We start from the raw sequence: 21191 nt of genomic DNA, 5'->3' as shown, positions 1-21191 counted from the left end.
CTTGTCAGCCAGGGTGTGTTTGTAGTCTGTTGCTATGCAGACGTATAGGAGCTATAGAAACAAAGCAGGTAGGATATTTATAATCAAGACCTGTAGAAAAGTTAATTCATATTTGACTTAGGCTTAATGGAGAGCGCTTCAACTGGACTAGCAAAAGGGAAATTTATGGAGGACTGACCATCTCCATCACAACTTTATCCTCAACCCTCTACGTTCAGATGCAACATACTCTACTTTGTGCTTTGAAACCATGATAAAACATCATTAGGGTGCATGCACACGGACTTCTTTTCCATCTGATTTTTGGACTGAAATATCGGTCTGAAAATTGGACGTCAATAGCACCCATTCATTTTTGCCTTTTCTATCTCGGACAAAAAGTCCAACTAATAAAAAAAAGAAAGCAGCATGTCCTATTTTTGGCCGATTCTTGGAAAAAAAATAATACATGTCAATGTGCAATGTCCCATATGTCGGACAGCACACTGAGGGGATGTCTGTGCACTGTCCGATCTGAGTGGCGCCCAAGAATATCGAGAGCAACTTTAAATTTGTCCCTGTGCAAGTAAAGTGGCCTTAGGTGTCGTAATTTAGAGAGTGGATTTGGGCTGGGCCATTAAACTGAACAGCTCCCGTGTAATACTACATTTACCCTCTTTGCTAGGGGAGGGACTATCCCTGGGCTATCAGCTCATTGGGTAAACCACATTCTGGAAGTGGTTGTCCCTGAAGAGACAACCCTTTTAGTTACTAAACCAAATGCTTTTACCACTAGGTGGCTCATTACAGTATCCCAGATCCTCGGTGTAGCTCATAGATAATTTCCCTGTAAGTGCGCACCGAGCGGTTAAACACCGTACTGCAGTGAAGGCTTTCATTCTTGTCAGAAAGCGAGATTAAAGGGCTTTAAAAAAATAAGACTAATTGTTGCATTACCTGAGGAAAGGCCAGTGTCTATGTATCCCTTGATCTTGACACCATCTGTCATTTCTGTGCTCAGAATCTTCCTGAGTTCCTCTTCATAGTCGGTAAGTTCCACATCTCCTGGCGGTTCTCTCCCATTCAGCTTCTTATGTTTTTCTGCCTCAGACAATTTTTTTTTCACATGTCTCTTGATATCGTGATATCTCTTCTTACAGACATCTACACTGCGCACATGTGGGCCCACGGCGTTCACTGCATCCGTAATACAAATCCACAGAGCCTTCTTCCTGGATTTTGGGACTTTTATAGCCTTCTGGCCAATGATCTGGTCGTAATACTCCACCACCTTTGAGATGAGAACACTGTTTTCTTGATAGGAGAATCTCGTGGCTCTTCCTGACTGACCAGAACAGTTTTCTCCCTGTCCTTTATGAGTACCCTCATCAGAATGGCCAGGAATAACCTCCTCTCCAATGTTCTGCATTCTCAGGTTTATATATATATATATATATATATATTTAGATGTGTATATGAAAGCAAACGAAAAACTGACTATAAATCTTCAAACATATGAATTTGTAATGGGTGCGATGCATGATAAGTGTTCTTAAAGCAGTGCTTGAAAACCCAGAGCTGGAAAAAGAACAAAAAAGATATCATGGGCTCCTGCGTTTTTGGATGATTTGTGGGTTACAGTAGATTATTTTACCTTGGACTAGAAGGCAGTAGATCCCATTATACGAGCAGAGAAGACTTTCTTTGCAATATAATTTTCCAACAAAAAAATGAGCATAAAAACAACAACAGAAAGAGCCGCGATAGATGTGAACACCGTAAGACAATCACACCTCAAAGGAAGTCTATCACCTCTATTTACCATACCAAACTAACCCTAACATATGATGTGGGCTTAACAGACAAATCTCACTATACCCATGTCTAGAAAACCATGTTCTCATACATACACTACTTAGTTATAAACTTTCCGCTTGGCATTTCAACTGCAAAACTCGTCCAGGCTCTCTCCTTGTCCTTCCGAGCAACCAAACCCGTTGGCTGATGTCTCCAGCTCCCGTGAGCTGGAGATGCTGTGCCTTCCAGAGACTGTGCCTGCACTGCACTTCCGGATTCAGCGCATGCACAGTGATATTCGTTCATCTCTTTATCGACCTCTATGATGTCATGTGCTGAATTCAGAAGTATGGCGCAAGGGCAATCTCTGGTACATACAGCGTCTCCAGCTTAGGGGAGCTAGAGATGGCGCTCACACACCAATGAGATTTGTTGTACAGATGGAGAACGAAAGAACACTGATGAGTTCTGCGGTTGGATTGGCATTTAAATGGTTTAAAACTATTTAATATGCTGTGTGCAAAAAGCAAAAAAAATTTTTGGCACAAGACAAACTGTGGGAGATAGAAAGGTAGTAGTGAGATTTGTCCATTTATCCCACATCGTTTGTTAGGATTAGTTTGGTATGGTAAATGGAGATGACACTCCACTTGTACATTCATATAGTACATTCATTCAGAAGAGGAGTTGAATCATGTATTGCAGTGTTTCTCAAAATAGTGACCACCAGGTGGCAATGTCTTTTTTAAGGCTTCATCATCTACGTACATTTGTGTTTAATTTCTTTGAAGGGAATCTGTCATTGACCATAAGCATCATATACTATGTTATGGTGCTCATACTTTAGGTGACGTGGAGTCTGGAGAGCTGTGTTTCATGCTCACCCAGTCCCCCAGCGAAGTTAGCGCCCACCAGTGGCTTGACTTTTTTCAGAAGGTTGTGTGCGCACGCTCATTCATCTCTATGGGAGTGTATGCACACGCTTCGGAGAAGAGTCAAGCTGGTGTGCTTGCGCTGACTTTGTTGGGGGGATACCACAGGAATGGGGGGGATCGGGTGAGCATAAGACATAGCTTTCCGGACTCCACATCACCTAAACTATGAGCACCATAACTTAGTTTGGGGTGCTTTTAGTTGACGACAGGCAACCTTTAACTACATTATGAAGCAAACTCAAATATAACTTTTCTGAGGTAAACAATTTTTACAGGGGTTGCCTAGTTTAGAAAACCCATTTCATATATCTAATTAGATCATTCTGAGTGGTGTCCCATGTTTAGGACCCTAATCTATTAAGAATATCTGAGAGAGGATACAGAATGTGTATCTCTCTCTCTCGAGGAATCATCACGTCTACGTAACTACACAATTGGCAGTCTTTTATTTCAATTAGAACTGTGCAATACCTCTATTCTCCTGTGGTGGCACTGCAGGGCAATTGAACACTTCTGAGTTCTCACTTCCCAAAAGTGGGATATCCTCTGGTCAACATATCATCAGGGAACCGTTTTAACAAAAATGGCCAAACCCTATAAAATACCATTCAACAAGATCAAATTTAAAGCCTAACTAAAATATTGAAATAAGGCTGCAATTAACTCCCCTGTCAGTCATTGCAATACCTCTTCTACAGTTACATGGGCCAGTAAATGGTTGTAATATAGGAGGCCAAGTATCAATCAGTTAAAGGAAATCTGTCAGTTCAAAAATACTGGCCAAACAGCAGGCATCATGTTATAGAACGGGAGGAATTGAACTGATTAATGTATAGTTTTATGAGGAAGGATTCAGTATAACCTGTATTTCATTCATTTATATCTCTGCACATTCTGAGCTTAACAGTCAAATGGGCAGAGCTATCAGTGATTGACAACCTTCTTTGTATGCACAGTCATACACAAATAGCTGCCAATCACTGATAGCTTTGCCCATTGGACTTCAGCTCAAAATGAGCAGAGATATAAATGAATGAAATACAAGTTATACTAAATGTTTCCCCATAAACTATACAGCAATCTGCTCAGCTCCTCCTGCTCTATAATATGATTCCTAGAGTTTGGACTGCAGGTTCGAGCAGACGCATTCCCTTTAAAGCTTAAAAGGGTTGCCCAGCTCTAAATAGCTGATTGTCGATGTTTGAATTGACATGAAATGACCTATGCCTGCAATACCATATAGGGCCACTGCAGTGTGGTTACAGCTTTGTATACTGACACAGCGGCCCGGCAAATGGCTACTCCGTGAGGGATCCCTACTGATCAGCTACTGCTCAGAGAGAGCAGAGAGGGCAGGCTCCTGCTGCAGCCAAATGTCTTACAGACATACAGAGCAGAGGAGGGAAGTTCCTGCTGTAGCCAGTTGTCTTACAGTCAGACAGAGCAGATAGGGGAAGCTCCTGCTGCAGCCAGTTGTCTTACAGTCAGATAGAGCACAGGAGGGAGGCTCCTGCTGTAGCCAGTTGTCTTACGGTTAGACAGAGCAGAGGGGGGAAGCTCCTTGTCACATCTCTGTCAGCACATGGTTAATTATTTGCCAGCACACCTAGTTTCTGTAGGTTCTATGCAGACTTGCCAGGGTTAACAGCTCCTGTGTAGAGATGAGCGAGCACGCTCGGATAAGGCAGTTACTCGAGCGAGCATCGCTCTTCTAGAGTAACTGCATTCTCATCCGAGCAGGCTCATCTCTACTCCTGTGCTTTCTAGTTTAAGTTAATTATCCTGCTAGTGTCTGAGAGGTGTGACTGGTGATGGACATGTCTGTAAGCCAATCAACTTCTCCCTCCTCCCTATAAGATCCAGCTCTTGCTGCCTTGGAGTTGCCGATTATTTTCCAGTGCTCCCTGAGTAGTCCTCCTGCTTAGACCTTCTGTGTGTTCTGGCTCCGGTACTTTGGTTTGGTCCCTGTTTATGTCTATTGTTTGTCTGTTTTTGTTCTGTTTATTTCCATGCACTGTACCTCGCGAGTTCAGGGCCCCCTGACAGGGATAGGTAGTGTCCTAGGCACGAGTGTGGGTCCGCATCTGTCGGAAGCGATCAGACCACAGAGTAGGCAGGGCTCCCTCCTGGGTAGGGGTTTGCAGGGAAAGGTTTTCCCTTAGTTTATTCTGCATTCTTGTTGCACGATCTAGATAAAGGCATCTTCACCTTCCTGCAGAGGGTCCCCCTGCCCGTGCTGCGACTAGCCACCTGTACCTGCGCTTACCAGCATCTGTCTTGCCTGCCCCCCATATCCTGTTCGGGTTGGCAGTCCAGGATGAACATGACACTCCTATTGTAGCCAGTTGTCTTACAGTCAGACAGAGCAGAGGGGGGAGGCTCCTGCTGCAGCTAGTTGTCTTACAGTCAGACAGAGCAGAAGGGAGAGGCTCCTGCTGCAGCCGGTTGTCTTACAGTCAGACAGAGCAGAGGGGGGAGGCTCCTGCTGCAGCCAGTTGTCTTACAGTCAGACAGAGCAGAGGAGGGAGGCTCCTGCTGCAGCCAGTTGTCTTACAGTCAGACAGAGCAGAGGAGGGAGGCTCCTACTGCAGCCGCTTGTCTTACAGTCAGACAGAGCAGAGGGGGGAGGCTCCTGCTGCAGCCAGTTGTCTTACAGTCAGACAGAGCAGAGGAGGGAGGCTCCTTCTGCAGCCAGTTGTCTTACAGTCTGACAGAGCAGAGGAGGGAGGCTCCTGCTGCAGCCGGTTGTCTTACAGTCAGACAGAGCAGAGGGGGGAGGTTCCTGCTGTAGATATTTGTCTTACAGTCAGACACAGGATAGCCTCATCAATATATAAGTCCTGGATAACCTTTCTAACAGCTTAGTGTAATAGTCATCTAAACTTCCACAATGCACTACTTTCGGGAAACCATCAGATTTATCACTTAAGCGTTGTATTTGTATACAAATCAAGAAGAAAACCATCCACTAACACAGAAAAAATCAAGATCATGTCTTTTAGATCCAAGGTGCACTGTAGCCATTAGCTAGACACATGGCATAGATCACACCTAAGAAACCATAGATAGATAGCCAATAAAGTGATGTGCGGTCACTGCAGAGGCTCCACGCAATGTAAGATGAAAGCTCCTGTATGTGCCTAACCAATTGAATGCTTCGCCACACATGACCAACAGTACCAATGCTTTTCTGCAGCAAAGCCAGCTAAATTAAATGGAACCAGCATTGAATGCCAAGCTACCAGAATTACCAACCCTCATAAATGGTCTCCAGCAACTACTGAAGACAGCGAAATGTGTAGCTTATCTGGCAGTACAATCTGCCTACAGTACACGGTGGGACCGGGTTCTGGTTTGGTTGACTCATCGCAGATGTATATGACCACTCTAATCTACTCCATGTTGCTGATATGGCACCAACATATTCAGCAGTGCTATACAGTACAATTAGAAGAAAGGTAGAAAACAATGCTAAGTCTGACCATTGTTTTATGCCCACACTTGCCATGTTGATGGGGATGCCAGCCTGCAGTATGGGAAAATGATTGTCACATATACCCTGAACCTTGCTTAAAGGGGTATATCACAAAGCTCTACTCCAGGAGGTCTCACCGCTCAGACCCATACTGACCTCTAGAACAGGGGTCCCATGTCCTCCTCTCTTCACTGCACCACCCTGCAGTGAGGAGGAGCTTTAATTGAGTGGCAGGTGAGCATGTGTTTCTCCATGGCATTGCCAATAATAGCCAAAAGCTTCTACATTGAATGAATGGAGCGGCACGCTTGGCTGCCGCACTATTCAAGTTACTCTTTGCGATGCAGTGAACAAGAAATGGGGAGGTGATTCATCCATTCTCAGGATTAGTAGGGGTCTCAGCTTTGGTTGGACCCCAAACCAAATAAAAAAACACCAATGTTCATTTCCCACTACCACACTGCTCCCCATCTGCTGCTCCCATCCTCTGGTGCTTTGTTTACTTGTTTACCTGGCAGATACCATGGCCTCATGGTCAGTATATTGATTTTTATATAGGTTTAGGCACAGGGAAACCATCATACTATATAAAAAGTTTAAGTTAGACAACCCCTTTAAGCACAGTGGAAAAAACAGAAAATTTGGGTGCAAATTTGATTTTCTAGCTTGCAGAGTTCAAAACGTGCCACATGTATTAAGAGGCATGCACATTTTAAAGGGGTTGTCTCGCGAAAGCAAGTGGGGTTAAGTACTTCTGTATGGCCATATTAATGCACTTTGTAATATACATCGTGCATTAAATATGAGCCATACAGAAGTTATTCACTTACCTTCCCTGCGCTGGCGTCCCCGTCACCATGGCTCCGTCTAACTTCAGCGTCTAATCGCCCGATTAGACGCGCTTGCGCAGAAGGGTCTTCTGCCTTCGGGTCTGTCCGGCAGCAGCGGCGTTTTGGCTCTGCCCCCTTCTACGTGTCATCGCGTAGCTCCGCCCCGTCATGTGTGCCGATTCCAGCCTCCTGATTGGCTGGAATCGGCACATGTGATGGGGCGGAGCTACGCGATGACGCGTAGAAGGGGGCGGAGCCAGAATGCCGCTCGTGCCGGACCGAACAGATGGGAGAAGACCCTTCTGCGCAAGCGCATCTAATCGGGAGATTAGACGCTGAAATTAGACGAAGCCATGGAGACGGGGACGCCAGCGCAGGGAAGGTAAGTGAATAACTTCTGTATGGCTCATATTTAATGCACGATGTATATTACAAAGTGCATTAATATGGCCATACAGAAGTACATAACCCCACTTGCTTTCGCGAGACAACCCCTTTAATGCATTTTGTGCAACCCACTCTAACTCCCCTCTTTTACTTAGAATGGCATTAGATGTGTAAGTCTTAGGCCCAATGTCCACATGCGGATTTTATTTATAAAATCCGCACATGGCCCCCGCATGGGAGATCCGTGCATCTTGCTGCCCCTTGGAATGCCTTAGCATCCGTAGGGCAGCTAAAAGCATGTGGATGGGATTTCTTCCTGGCGTGCGGTTTGCACGCACATGAAGAAATCGCAGCATGCTCCATTTTGCTGCGGGTCTCCCGTACAGACAGCTCCCGTGGCTTCCATTGAAGCCAATGGAAGCCGTCCATATCAGCCGCAGCTGTTTCTCTGCAGTGAAATCCATGCGTGCAAGTGGACATGAGGCCTTAGTAAATGTGCGCCAATATGCCATATGGTCAGACATCAAGAAGCATCACTGTAAACAGCAGAGTGTCAGTGATGCAATGGTAGTAGTAAGTTTATAGAATCAGTTGCTATTTTTATGTGTTTAACCCACAGTCCCCAATATATGGGAAGGGCCCCTGTAAGGCTCTTTCAGTCAATAACTTAACTGGATTTTCTTGCTGCCATGTGTGGCTTAGTCAAGCTGGAAACTAATGGGTATGCTTTATGCCCATTTGGCAGCAAGCCCGGAAAACATGTTAACGAGCAAATGGCCAAATGTGTCATCTGCATACATGACAATGTTGTATTCCTATACATTGGCGCAATCTAATAGCTGTTTGTGCAATAATATCAGGAAGCTACTCACTTATGATGGGATCAGACTCCGGTCCGTCCTCTGGTACAATCCTGCTTGGTTTGCCTTCTGTGTCGCCTTTAGGCGTCACCTCCTGGTCCATGATTAGATCTCTGCAACACAGCAAGAGAAATCTACAAGTCTTTCAAATGCTCTTCAAAATGTGCAAAAACCAATGAGATGCAGAGCTGGAGCCATCCTAGGCACCAGGGGACCGATGTGCCTAGAGATGAGCTGCTGCTCCCAACATGTATAAGTCAATAGACACCCTTCTAACTGGGAGAAAAGTTTGATAACTGAACTAAAAAATGTAAAAATAAGTTAAAAAAAAAGATTATTAATTATCAAAAAACTAAAAGTAATAAATGAAGAGTAAAAGAAAATCTTTTCCCATATCTATAATAAAAAAATATTTGGTATCGCTGCATCCATAAAAGTCTGACCTATCAAAATAACACATTATGAATCGCACAGGGTGAACTTTGGTAGAAAAAAAGTACACAACATCAGAATTGCGCTTTTTTGGTCACACTGTCTCTGCAGAAATTTTTTTTTTTTTAAAAAGCAATCAAAAAGCCGTATGTACTCCAAAATGGTACTAATAGAAACTACAGGACATCCCACAAAAAACGAGCCCTCGCACAACTATGTTGTGCATACATTTTGTACCATTGTACTCGTTACTGACTTGGGCCCCCTGCACATTCCCTGCGCATGTGGAATCCGGCTCTGCCAGCAGCGACGTCAGCGCCTACCTGATCACTTTCATTTTAATCTGTCCATCGGACATGCTCAGTACAGATTTTCCGTTTTGAAAGTCCTGTTTTTCCCGTGTTATCACCTAGCCATGATGCGGAATCCGCGACCTTTCCACAATGTGATTTTGGAAGGGCCACGGATCGGATGGCTTCCATTGACTTCATTGAAAGCAGTCAGTGCGGAATCCCCACAAAAATGGAGCATGCTGAGATTTTTCCTCAACTTGCGAAAACCGCAATTGGTTTCTGCAAGTGTGCAAGAAGAATCTATTTCCCATAGCATGCTATGGGTGGTATTTTACATGGATTCTGCAGGTCCAGGGTGCAGAGTCCACAGCAAATATCCATCCGTGGGCAGGAGCCCTTATAGAATAAAGTTATCTTGTCATTTTTGCTGCAGTGTGTAAAAGATGAAGGATTTTTATTTCCTGGGCATTTCACTCCACGTAGAATATTTTAAAGGTTTTAGTATATTATGTGGTACATTAAATGGTAGCATTAAAAAATACAACTCATCCCGCAAAAAACAAGAGCTCAGATAATTACGTTGGTTTATAAATAAAATAGTTATGATTTTTTTCAAAGTGGGAAAGAAAAAATGAGAATGAAAAAAAAAGTCCTTAAGGGGTTAAAAATCATTCAATTTTTCATGCCCTAAAATCAGACATGCTCATGTGAAGTCGGCTGCATGCACACGGGTGGGTCGTATTCCGCATACGGGAGCCTGCAGTGGAATCCGAATCTGTGCCCGGCCAGCATCCGCGTGTACCTGCTTTTCTTCTTTTTCTGCACTGCGGATAATCCGCACAGCCCGCCGTCGGACATGCACAGTACAGATTTTTTTTAAACTCCTGCTTTTTAATGGAAGCCGTCCGAGCTGCGATTTTTCATCCGCGAGCAGAAATCACAAGTGGTTTTCGCTCGTATTCATTAAGAATCACTTTTCCATAGCATGCTATGGAGAGTTATTGCTGCGGAATCCAGAGGCGGATGCCAGCTCCGGGTTCCACAGCAAAAATCCACACGTGTGCATGAGGCCTTACTACATCTGCTCTCTCAGAGAACAGTGTGCATTGGTTTACTGATGGGGAGATAGGACAATACCTCTGCAGCGCCAAATATTGGAAGGCAGTATTCCTGCAAGTCAATGTTAGACTTTTTATACAAGCCTTGTAACAATGGCTGGGAATTGTAGGCCAAAGCCAGCATACCCATACACAGACAGCTGTTTCGGGGTTTTTGCCCCCTCATCAGTGTGCAGCAGGATTCTTGCTTGGCTAGTGAGAAGCCTGTAACGTGGGTCGGGAGGGATATAGTTTCTCCTTAGGAGGAGCAATTAGAAGGTGTGTGAGGAGACTTATAAGGCCATGCATGTTTCTCTGGGAAGGTATTGTTCCATCTACCATTTGCATATTTCCAAGAGGAGCTTGAATGGCCTTATAAGTCTCCTCACTCACCTTCTAGTCGCTCTCCTTAAGGAGCAATCATACCTTGTTCTACTAATGCACAATATACATCACGTACATGTACGTAGTCAGAAGATTGCAGTGGCCATCTAGGAAGTGTGAAAGCGAGGAACCGATCCCAGAGGGTCTCTCTCATCAGCATATGATCCACACAGATGTTGTCAAATAAGAATGTGTCAGTTCACTGACAGCAACTATATGACAACGATTAACCCCTTAGTGACCGCCCTGTGCCTTAATTACCATCGTCATATTCCAAAAGCCATAACTTTTTTATTTTTCCATTCTCCTTTCTAGATCAGGACAGGTTGTATTTTTTTAACTACACCACTTTTGAGTACCTATAGTGCACTAGATAATTTTTATTAATCGCTTTGGGCGATGGAAACCCCCAGAAACTCCCCCATTGTTTTGGGGGGTTTGTTTCTAAAGAGGAACAATCAGCAGGGCTGGTTACATTGCTGTGCAGCCGCGGCCCCGCTGGCTCTATTCCCCCACCTTTTTTTAATACTCATTTCCCTTCAACCGGATGGGACCTCCAACTCCTAGTGCTGTCAATGTGTCAGGTGGAAGGTCCCTACAGCCTACTGTCAATGGGTAATGTTGGACTTGATTGACAGTCCAACGTCCCCCATTGAGACTGAGAGGTGAGGACCACCCACCTGACACATTGACAGCACTAGGAACCACACCCAAATAGAGACAACTGGGTGAAGGGAAGTGAGAATGAAAAAAAGTGGGAACAGAGCCATCAGGACTGTGATTATAGAGCCATGAGACCAGCCCCACTAACTTTCCATTCTTTGTTAGGCACTGACCATGTGGTATAAATAACAGAAATTTATTATTTAGATCACTCATGTCAAACAGAAGGCCTGCGGGCCGGATCAAGCCCCCCGCCTTATTATATTTAGCCCACCAGCCGTGCATCAAAATAACAGGAATTATACTCACCCTGCCTGTATCCCCAGGCTGGCGGTAGTGGAAGCTGCTGCTGAGTCTGTGACCGCTGACCTCTCTGCCGAAGTAAGAGGTCAGCGGTCAGACTCAGCGGCGGTTCATGTCGCCGGACTGGAGCAACAGGCAGGGTTAGTGTACAGTCTGTAGGAACGCTGCCTGGCCAGAGGCCAGCAGGGGGTTACCACTGGCCTCAGAATGGGCTGCATTCTTAGAACTACTATGGGGGTCACAAACACTACTGGGGCTCCTGTGGGGGACACTATTACTACTGTGGCCACTATGGGGGTCACTATTGTGTCTCGTTCATGTAGGCATAAGCTCAGTTCAATCGTGAAAATACGCTGCTCGGCCGGTCCGGCATGTTTTACGTGTGCAAATACATTGTGTATTTGCGCACGCAAAAAAAATATGCAGACAGGCTCATTGAGATGGTGCGCAAATATGCAGGTCACTTCAATGGCCTATTGCAGTACATAATACACGTTTTTTTCATACGTTTGCACATCGCGTGAAAAAATACGTTCATGTGAACAAACCCACTGAAATCAGTGGATTCAATTAACTGCGTAGTACACTCGCAGAAATATATTAGGGCTCGTTTTTTTTTTTGCAGGCCGGGTTATAACTTGCATTGGTACCATATTGGGTACATAGGGCTTTTTGACCACTTTTTATTTCATTTTTTCGGAGTCAGGATAAGAAAACACAATTCTGTCAATTTTTTTATTTTACTTTTTTATTTCCACCGTGCGGCCCGAGTGAAACGTTAGGATATGGTCACACTGTGTTTTTGCTGATTTAATGCAGAACCCTTGTGGAATTGCTTTTATTGGGAATCCACACTGGAGTCTACAGAAAAAAAGTGTATTCCACGCCAAACCCGTGTTAGGAAATCTGCATGTGGACTAAATACGCATGGAGATCTGTGATACACTAAGCCGGAATCCAATAACGGTCAGTGGGAATTACAGCCACAGGTGACACAGGGCACTCAGCTACACTATCATTCCGACCACAACATTCGGGGTGGCCGGGTCAGTGTGAGTTCTCAGGCCGGTTTCACACCTGCATCGGAACCTCCGGACTGAGGCTCCATCGCAGATCCGGCTCAAAATGCTAAAAAGAAAAGCGGGCAGCTGGGTGAAAAAGTGGACAGACCTCATTATAGTTAACTAGGTGATATATGTGTGTATATATATATACACACACACCGATGCGTTGCACAGCGATTTTATAAATATCAGTCTTGGAATTTACAAACTGGCCACAAAAATGAGCCCCACACTACACTCCTATGAAAGCTGTCCAAAAGAAAATCTTTTGCCCTTAGCAACCAATCACCAAGCAGCTTTCATGCTACTTCAGCAGTATAAGAACTAGCAACCAATCACAGTGCAGATTCCATTTTATCTCAGCAGTATACGAAATGAAAGCTGAGCTGTGATTGGTTGCCATTTCTTATGCTGCTGAGGTAAAATGAAAACTGAGCTGTGATTGGTTGCCATTGGCATCAAAAATTACAAGGGAAGTTGGTGAGTTTTTGAATTTTTAATTCCACCAGTATTCGTCGTCCGGTGCTGAAGAACACTCATGCAAAATTTCACTCAAATCGGACCAGAGCTGTGGATTTGTATCTGACACAAACAGACAGATTTCGCGTTTTACACATAAGGTGGAGTCTGACTGGTGCTGTTCGGTTCTGTCCAGAGAGACGTTTTCATTGGAACTATTTTGGGGGACATGTGACTTTTTGATTTGCTTTTTATTTTTTGAGGGGAAGCATTTTTCATTGACCCCTTTTCTTGTACAACGTGGCGATATCTATTATGTGGAGTTTTTTATTATTCCCATAAAAAAGGCTCTTGTAGGGGTTGTTTGGCGTAATGAAACTTTACTGATCGTTTTTTTTCACCATTTTTTGTCCCACAAGGAGACCTGTGCCATGGTCTGCATAATACACTTCACTACTTGTGTACTGCAATGTACTGTGATACAATGCCTATTACACCCTGCCACTGGGCTTTAGTTCATAGCAGGCCTGAAGGCTATTGTTATGTTTCAAACTGCCATGGCAACCCAGTGAGAGCATCGACGGCAGCCACTGGGTAGCAGAGGGAGCCCCTTTTGTCCAAAACCACTTAGATGCAGTGGTCGCTATAGCCCGCAGTATGGGGGGGAGGGGTTAAATAGCCGTTTCTCTGATCCCTGAAGTTACAGCAAGGAGCCCGGCTGTTAGCAGACCACTGAGTACCTGACCCCCTAGGCATGGGACACCTTAGACTAGCCTGCCGTAAAAAGGCATATTGGGCACTAAGGGGTTAATCAACTTCCATTTGTGATAAACTTTATATACAAATTCCTTCCGTATTATTTAATGTGTTCTCTGCAGCACTCTATTATTTATTGGGGCTGGCACAGTTATGGGGTAAGCAGGGCTAGCACACCCTGTTGTGCAGTAACCTGGGGCTGGCACAGTTATCGGGGCACTTATGACACGCACACAGTTATGGGGTAACCTGGTACTGATTTAATTATAGGGGCACTTATGGCACACAGTTATGGGGTAAGCAGGGCTAGCACACCCTGTTGTGCAGTAACCTGGGGTTGGCAGAGTTATGGGGGCACTTATGGCACGCACACAGTTATGGGGTAACCTGGGACTGATATAGTTATAGGGGCACTTATAGCTAGCATAGCGTAACCTGGAGCTAGCACACAGTTATGAGGTAACCTGGAGCTAGCACACAGTTATCGGGTAACCTGGGGCTGGCACAGTTATGGGGGCACTTATGGCTGGCACACAGTTATGAGGTAACCTGGGGCTGGCAGATTTATAGGGGCACTTATGGCTGGCACACACAGTTATGGGGTAACCTGGAGCTAGCACACTGTTATCAGATAACTTAGGGCTGGCACAGTTATGGGGGCACTTATGGCTGGCACACACAGTTATGGGGTAACCTGGAGCTAGCACACAGTTATGAGGTAACCTGGGGCTGGCAGAGTTATAGGGGCACTTATGGCTGGCACACACAGTTATGGGGTAACCTGGAGCTAGCACACTGTTATCAGATAACTTAGGGCTGGCACAGTTATGGGGGCACTTATGGCTGGCACACACACTTATGGGGTAACCTGGAGCTAGCACACAGTTATGAGGTAACCTGGGGCTGGCAGAGTTATAGGGGCACTTATGGCTGGCACACACAGTAATGGGGTAACCTGGAGCTAGCACACAGTTATGAGGTAACCTGGGGCTGGCAGAGTTATAGGGGCACTTATGGCTGGCACACACAGTAATGGGGTAACCTGGAGGTAGCACATAGTTTTGGGGGCACTTGTGGCAGACACACAGTGTTATGTCGTAACCTGGGACTGATAAGGTTATGGAGGCGTAGCGGACACACAGTGTTATGGGAACACCTGTGAATGACATGCCATGTGACAATAACAATACCACGTGATGAAGAAGAGTTGATGACGTATGCACAAACCAGACAACTGCAGTTACACATATGCAGCAGCTTGGGACTTGTAGTACTACATCATCACCCCACTCCATGGCCCGATTCCTGATCCTTTACACGGGACCACTTATCTCGATTGACCTCTCAGCAGACCTCCCCTTGACAACACCCCATCCTGCACCCTGTCATCTCCCGGCTCCAGAGCTTACCTGCTTACCGGCCCTGTCTGCGCATGCGCGGGGGGCTATATTTCGCCGGACAAAGGCTCTTTTCCAGTGCTCTTTCCTGATTGGCTGATACGCTACAGCGAACGGCATTATGGGACTTGCAGTTCTTCTGTGTGGACGTTTCCAAGTACAGTACGAGACATAAAACTACAATTCCCAGAACATTTGGCAGCCTCTGTATTCTCGTGATCTCAGAACCTGTTTTTTTCCTCTTTTTTTTGACCCAAGCAAAACTTTATTGTGAGCACTTTTAGGTGTGTTTTAGGGAATTGGCGAGTGGTAGTACCGTATTGCAGTGTCCTAGCATGGATGACATTTAGTCATATACATGTGAGATAACCCAATAGTGAAGTAGTTAGCAGTGGCTGTCTTTGTCAACCATTTCTTAAAGGGGCTGTCTGAGATATTTTTCTTAATTTTACAGAAAAATGTGTAAGAACAAAACCAGTGCTCCCCTTTTAAATGTGATCTGGCTGCAGAAGCTTCTGCAGCTGTCACATGCTGTTGGTTCATGAACTCTGCAGCCAATCACTGGCCTCCACGGTCATGTGGGTAATACTGGAACTGAAAAACTGGGGCCACGAGAAATTTGAAAGGTGGATACAGTTTTTTTCTCCTCTCAGATACGCGCATGACAATTTTGTATTTAATAGGTATTTTGGAACCTACAGTATGGAGCTAATGAGAATCTGTAGGCTAACGATGCGCATATTTTTAACCGCAGTGTTTAAAATACGCAGCTTCTATTATTTTCTATTAGGCAAAAAAAATCTTTTTTTTTGCCACATATAAAATCAAACAATTGAAAGCGAATACTGATAAAATACGGATGCAATTACAGATCCGTGTTACGGTAGTATACGCACATTGAAGCAGCACTGCAGCGAAAATACGTTTTTCCATCCCTGCCCCTCTCACCTGATTGCCTGTCACACTCTGTATTGTACTATCTTCCATGCAGTGCAGCCCCCTGCCTGATGCTTATCAGGCGCCATCTTCACATTAGTTTTACTTTCCATCAATCCCATGATGCATCAGTTAGTGGTTATACTATCGTTCAAAAAATTGATTGAAGAAGCGAAAGTCCATAATAATCGTTCCATGTATACGCAGCCAAAGACCGGACGACGAACGATAAATTGTTTCCTTTTCATTCATCTTTTATTCTATGCAGGCATAAACACCATCGTTGGCTCGTTCACTTATCGGCCTAAAGGACATTGCCCTCTACTGGTTCTCCTCCTACCTATGTGACCGCTGCTTCAGCGTCTCCTTTGCTGGCTCTACCTCCCCTCCTCTTAGCCCTTGCCGTTAGGGTCCCCCAGGGCTCGGCCCCCTCCCTTTCTCCATTTACACAGCCCTTATTGGACAAGCCATCAGGAGATTTGGCATCCAATACTACCTGTATGCTGACGACACCCAGCTATGCACCTCTTCCTGTGACATCTCTGCACCTTTCCTCCAAAACATCACCACCTGTCTGTCCGCTGTCTGCAACACTATGTCCTCTCTCTAACTAAAACTGAACTTCTCAAAAACTGACCTACTAACCGGCCTCATCCTGACATCTCCATCTCAGTGTGTGGCGCCACCATAACTCCCAGACAGCCCATTGTCTTGGGGTTATATTCGACTCCGATCTCTCCTTTACCCCCTACATTCAATCTCTGGCCCACACATGTCAGCTGCACCTCAAGAACATCGCAAGAATCTGCTCTTTTCTCACCGTGAACACACTAAAAACGCTCACTGTTGCCCTCATCCACTCCCTCCTCGATTATTGAAGCTCGTTGCTGATCTCCCTGCCCCCCCCCCAACCCCAGACTCTATCCTCTCCAATCCATCCTGAATGCGGCAGCCAGGCTCATCTTCCTGTCCAGCCGCTACTCGGATGCCTCTGCCCTGTGCCGGTCATTGCACTGGCTGCCCGTCAAATACAGAATTCAATTTAAACTCACTACCTTCATCCATAAAGCCCTCCACAGTGCAGCGCCCCCCTATATCACCTCCCTCATCTCAATCCATCAACCAGCCCGGGCTCTCCGCTCTGCTAACAAAACTAAACTGCGCACCTCTCTAATTCGAACTTCTCAGTCCCGCCTCCAAGACTTCTCCAGAGCAGCACCAGTCCTCTGGAACGCACCACCAAAGGATACCTGGGCAATCCAGGACTCACAGAACTTCAGGCGTGCTCTAAAAACGTACCTCTTCAGGGAGGTATACCACATCCCCTAAACCAAACCCCTCTACACTCTGCCTGATAATATGCTCCCTGACCTACTGACTGCAATCCCTGCTAGCCATCCTAACCCGCTCCTGCAGTCATACTGTTTCTGCCGTCACACGGCTAAATGTCTGACCATTGTCTATGTGTATATCACCCCTCACTCTCCACCTCGCCATACCGCGCACATCTCCAGCCCCTTCACCTTCTGTATCACCCCATTATTTGTAGTACGTAAGCTCGTTGGAGCCCCTCACCCCTATTGTTTTCATCAACTGATTACTATATGTAACTGTGGTTCTGTAATTTTTGTACTTTTGTCTTTCTGTATTCCCCTTTGTAAGCGCTGCGGAATATGTTGGCGCTATACAAATATAGTTTATTATCGTTCGAATGGGAAAGACTGAATGATTTCTAAACAATTTCTCGCTTGAACAAGCCAATGATGCACTGTTCGCTCGTTCAAACAAGAATCGGCTCGCCTAAAAGGACCCTATTTCTGCCTGCTGGCTGGGCAGTGTAAATACTATTAAGGGGTTTTCCATGCATAAGTACTATTGATGACCTATCATCAGGAGAGGTTATCAATAGTTGATCAGCTGGGGTCTGTCGCTCAGGACCCCGACTGATCAGCTTTGCAGGTGCAAGCCATCACCGCTGCAAATACACAGAGGTCAGAGTGGAAGCCTCTGCGCCGACCTCCATGCCGTGGCTGGCGCTTGTAACTACAGGCACGGGAAGTCGAGCCTGCAGTTACAAGCGCCGGCCACTAGATGGGAGGTCAGCGTGGAGACTTCCGCTCTAAATACACAGAGTTTGGAGCGGAAGCCTCCTGTCAGAACTGGCGACTCTCGGGGCCTCTGTGCCCGCACTACTGGTCCTACCACCCGGGTTGCAGGAGTGCGGCGCAGGGGAGCCCCGGTTTTAGTGATCTCCCCTGGCTGCTGTAAATCTGGTCGCCGCCGGGTTACTAGGGAGGCAGCTGGTGCTGCCTCGCGCCGCGTCCCCATTTCCACGACTACCAGTCGTGCTTCCTTGGTATCTGTCTGTTCAGCAAGCCTGGGGGCGGTGTTCCCAGCGTCTCCTTGATTGTGCCCTGCTGCTGTCAGGCTCCCCGCCCCAATCAGCTGCTGGGGCGGGAGTTCTGACAGCATTTAAATGTGTGTGTTTTCCTTCCAGCTTTGCCAGTGTTAGTTTGCTTTTCCAGCTGCACCCGCGTATTGTTTTTGACTCCTGTTGTGACCCCGGCTTTCTGACTTCTGCTTTTGGACTTGACTTTGTTTTTGCCTAACCCCTTTGTACCGCATACCCTCCTATTGCCGACCCGGATAGTCTGACCATTCTACTGTTTGTTTGTCTCCAGTGTCTGTTTGTCTTTCGCGTGTCCCGCTTCCCTAGTGAGTGTAGGGACCGCCGCCCAGTTGTCGCCCTGGGGGTTAGCCCAAGGGGGCAAGTAGGCAGGGACAGGGGTTGCGGGTTTACTCAGGGACTTCCATTATCCCGGACCCTGCCTGACACCGCCGCATCGAGCTCCTTATAGTGGCCGGTGCTTGTAACTGCAGGCACGTCTCCCATTGATTTCAATAAAAGCTGTGTCTACACAGAGCTCGGTGCAGAGGCTTCCACTCCGACCTCTCTGTTATTGTGGTGCTGACAGCATGAGCCCGGCACAGCTGATCAGGCAGGGTTCTAAGTGACAGTCCTTAGCCGATCAACTATTGATGACCCATCATGATGATAGGTCATCAATAGTATTTCCCGGAATACCACTTTAACCTCTATAATTACCTATATAAGCTACAGTCCATACATATACAGTGAGGAGGATGAGCTGTGATCACTGATAGCTCCGCCTATTGGACTGTTCAGCTTAGAATGAGCAGAGATATAAATGAATGAAATACAAGTTATGCTAAATCTTTCCCCATAAAACTATATATCAGTCTGCTCAGCTCCTCCTCCTGCCTGCAGTTTGGACAGTGTGTTGGAGCGGATGGACTCCCTTTAACCCCTTAATGACACGGCCTATTTTTGCGTTGAGGACCAAGCGATTTTTTTTTTTTGGTATTTTTCCATCTCCATTTTTCAAAAGCCATAACTTTTTTATTTTTCCGTGGACGCGGCCGTATAAGGGCTTGTTTTTTGCGTGGCGAGCTGTAGTTTTTATCGGTGCCACTTTTGGGTACATAGACAATATCGTAAAATTTTTTAATTTTTTTTTTATGATAACAGGGAGAGAAAACGCATCAATTCTGCCATAGATTTCTTTTTCTTTTTTTTACAGCGTTAATCATGCAGCATAAATGACACACTAAATGTTTTCTGCGGGTCGGTACTGTAACAACGATACCAAAATTGTTATATTTTTTTTTTAGGTTTTTACACTTTTTTGAAATAAAACCCCCTTTTTTTGGAAATCTTTTTTTTCCTCTATAGCTGCATTCAAAGTCCTGTAACTTTTTTATTTTTTTATGTACGGGGGCTTATTTTTTACGAGACGAGCTGTAGTTTTTATTGGTACCATTTTGGGGAATGTACGGCTTTTTTGATCATTTTTTGGGAGGCAAAATGCTAAAAATTAGCATTTTGCCTCTGTTTTTTAGCGTTGTTTTTTACGCTTTTTATCGTACAAAATAAAAAGTGTGTTCAACTTTTTGTACACTTCGTTACGGACGCGTCAATACCAAATATGTGGGGTTTTAATTTTTTTCCCTTTTTTTATGCTAATATTAGAAAAAGCATAAAAAAAGGTTTTTTTTTACATTTTTTTTAACATTTTTCTTTTTTTTTACACTTTTCTTTTCTTTTTTTTAATACTATTTGAGTCCCTCTGAGGGACTTACAACACTGTGCCTATGAACGCTGTTATAAGGCATGGCAGAGCTACTGCTCTGCCATGCCTTATCGCTTATACAGCGATTATAGGCACAGGCAATACAGGACGCCAGTGTCTGGCGTCCTGTTGCCATGGCGACAGGCCGGGCTCTCGCGATGACATCGCGAGTTCCGGCCGGAGACACAGAGGGAGCGCGATCCCTCTGTGAACTCTTTCCCTGCCGCGATCTACTTAGATCGCGGCAGGGAAGGGGTTAACAGCGGGCGGCGCATCTCCGATGCCCCCCCGCTGTTGCAGCGGGACGCTGGCTGTGACTGACAGCCGGCTCCCGCTGCGGGATAGCGCTGGATCTTATGTGATCCCGCGCTATCTCCAGGACGTACCGGTACGCCCTGTTGCGGGAAGTACCAGGCTGCCAGGACGTATCGGTACGCCCTGGAGCGGGAAGGGGTTAATGTACCATATCATGTTCTGAAAAACTTTTACAAAATTCTAAGTTGAGTGAAATGGAGGAAAAAGAAGCACTAATTACGTCTTTTTTCTAAGGTGTAAACACTACAGCAAAAATGACACATAAGCTTATTCTACAGGTCAGCACAATTACGATGATGCCAAATTTACATAGTTTTATTTTTTGCTGTACTACTTTAAGTTTTTGATCCCATCTTCTGACAGCCATAGTTTTTTTAGTCTTTTGACGCCGTAGTTGTGCGAGGGCTTATTTTTTGCAGGACCTCCTGTATTTGCTATTGTTACCATTTTGGAGTTAATGTGAATTTTTGATCGATGTTTTTTTTTTTTTTAAATTAAATTTTTTCTTGGGGATGGGGTGACTGAAAAAGTGCAATTTTAGCGTTGTGTAGTTTTTTTCTTACAGTGTTCATCCTGTGGGGTAAATTGGACTTTTATGAATGCAGCGAAACTAAATATCCTTTGGGGGCTTATTTCTTTTTAATTTATTAGGAATATGGGAAAAGTTTTTTTTTTACT

The 21191-nt window shown here is 45.4% G+C and overlaps 1 protein-coding gene across 2 annotated transcripts in view; it reads right to left on the bottom strand.

Annotated features, from left to right (window-relative positions):
• Positions 1-15175, bottom strand: part of LOC136633161 (zinc finger protein 300-like) — a 30451-nt gene extending 15276 nt beyond the window's left edge. Inside the window, exons 1-3 of one of the 2 annotated variants that reach the window (XM_066608679.1) lie at positions 15124-15145; positions 8276-8376; positions 937-1557 (exon numbers count right to left, since the gene is read on the bottom strand). In XM_066608679.1, coding sequence (XP_066464776.1) covers positions 937-1408 — 472 coding nt within the window. In that variant the 5' untranslated portion in view covers positions 1409-1557; positions 8276-8376; positions 15124-15145. Of the gene's footprint in view, positions 1-936; positions 1558-8275; positions 8377-15123 lie in introns of both variants that reach the window. The other variant, XM_066608678.1, reaches the window with a different exon arrangement.
• Positions 15176-21191: the final 6016 nt, after the last annotated feature.

The sequence above is a fragment of the Eleutherodactylus coqui genome, chromosome 6, assembly GCF_035609145.1.
Source record: "Eleutherodactylus coqui strain aEleCoq1 chromosome 6, aEleCoq1.hap1, whole genome shotgun sequence".
NCBI classification, from domain to species: Eukaryota; Metazoa; Chordata; class Amphibia; order Anura; family Eleutherodactylidae; genus Eleutherodactylus; species Eleutherodactylus coqui.
The sequence above is the reverse complement of the archived record's forward strand: the minus strand, read 5'-3'. Positions and strand labels throughout refer to the sequence as shown.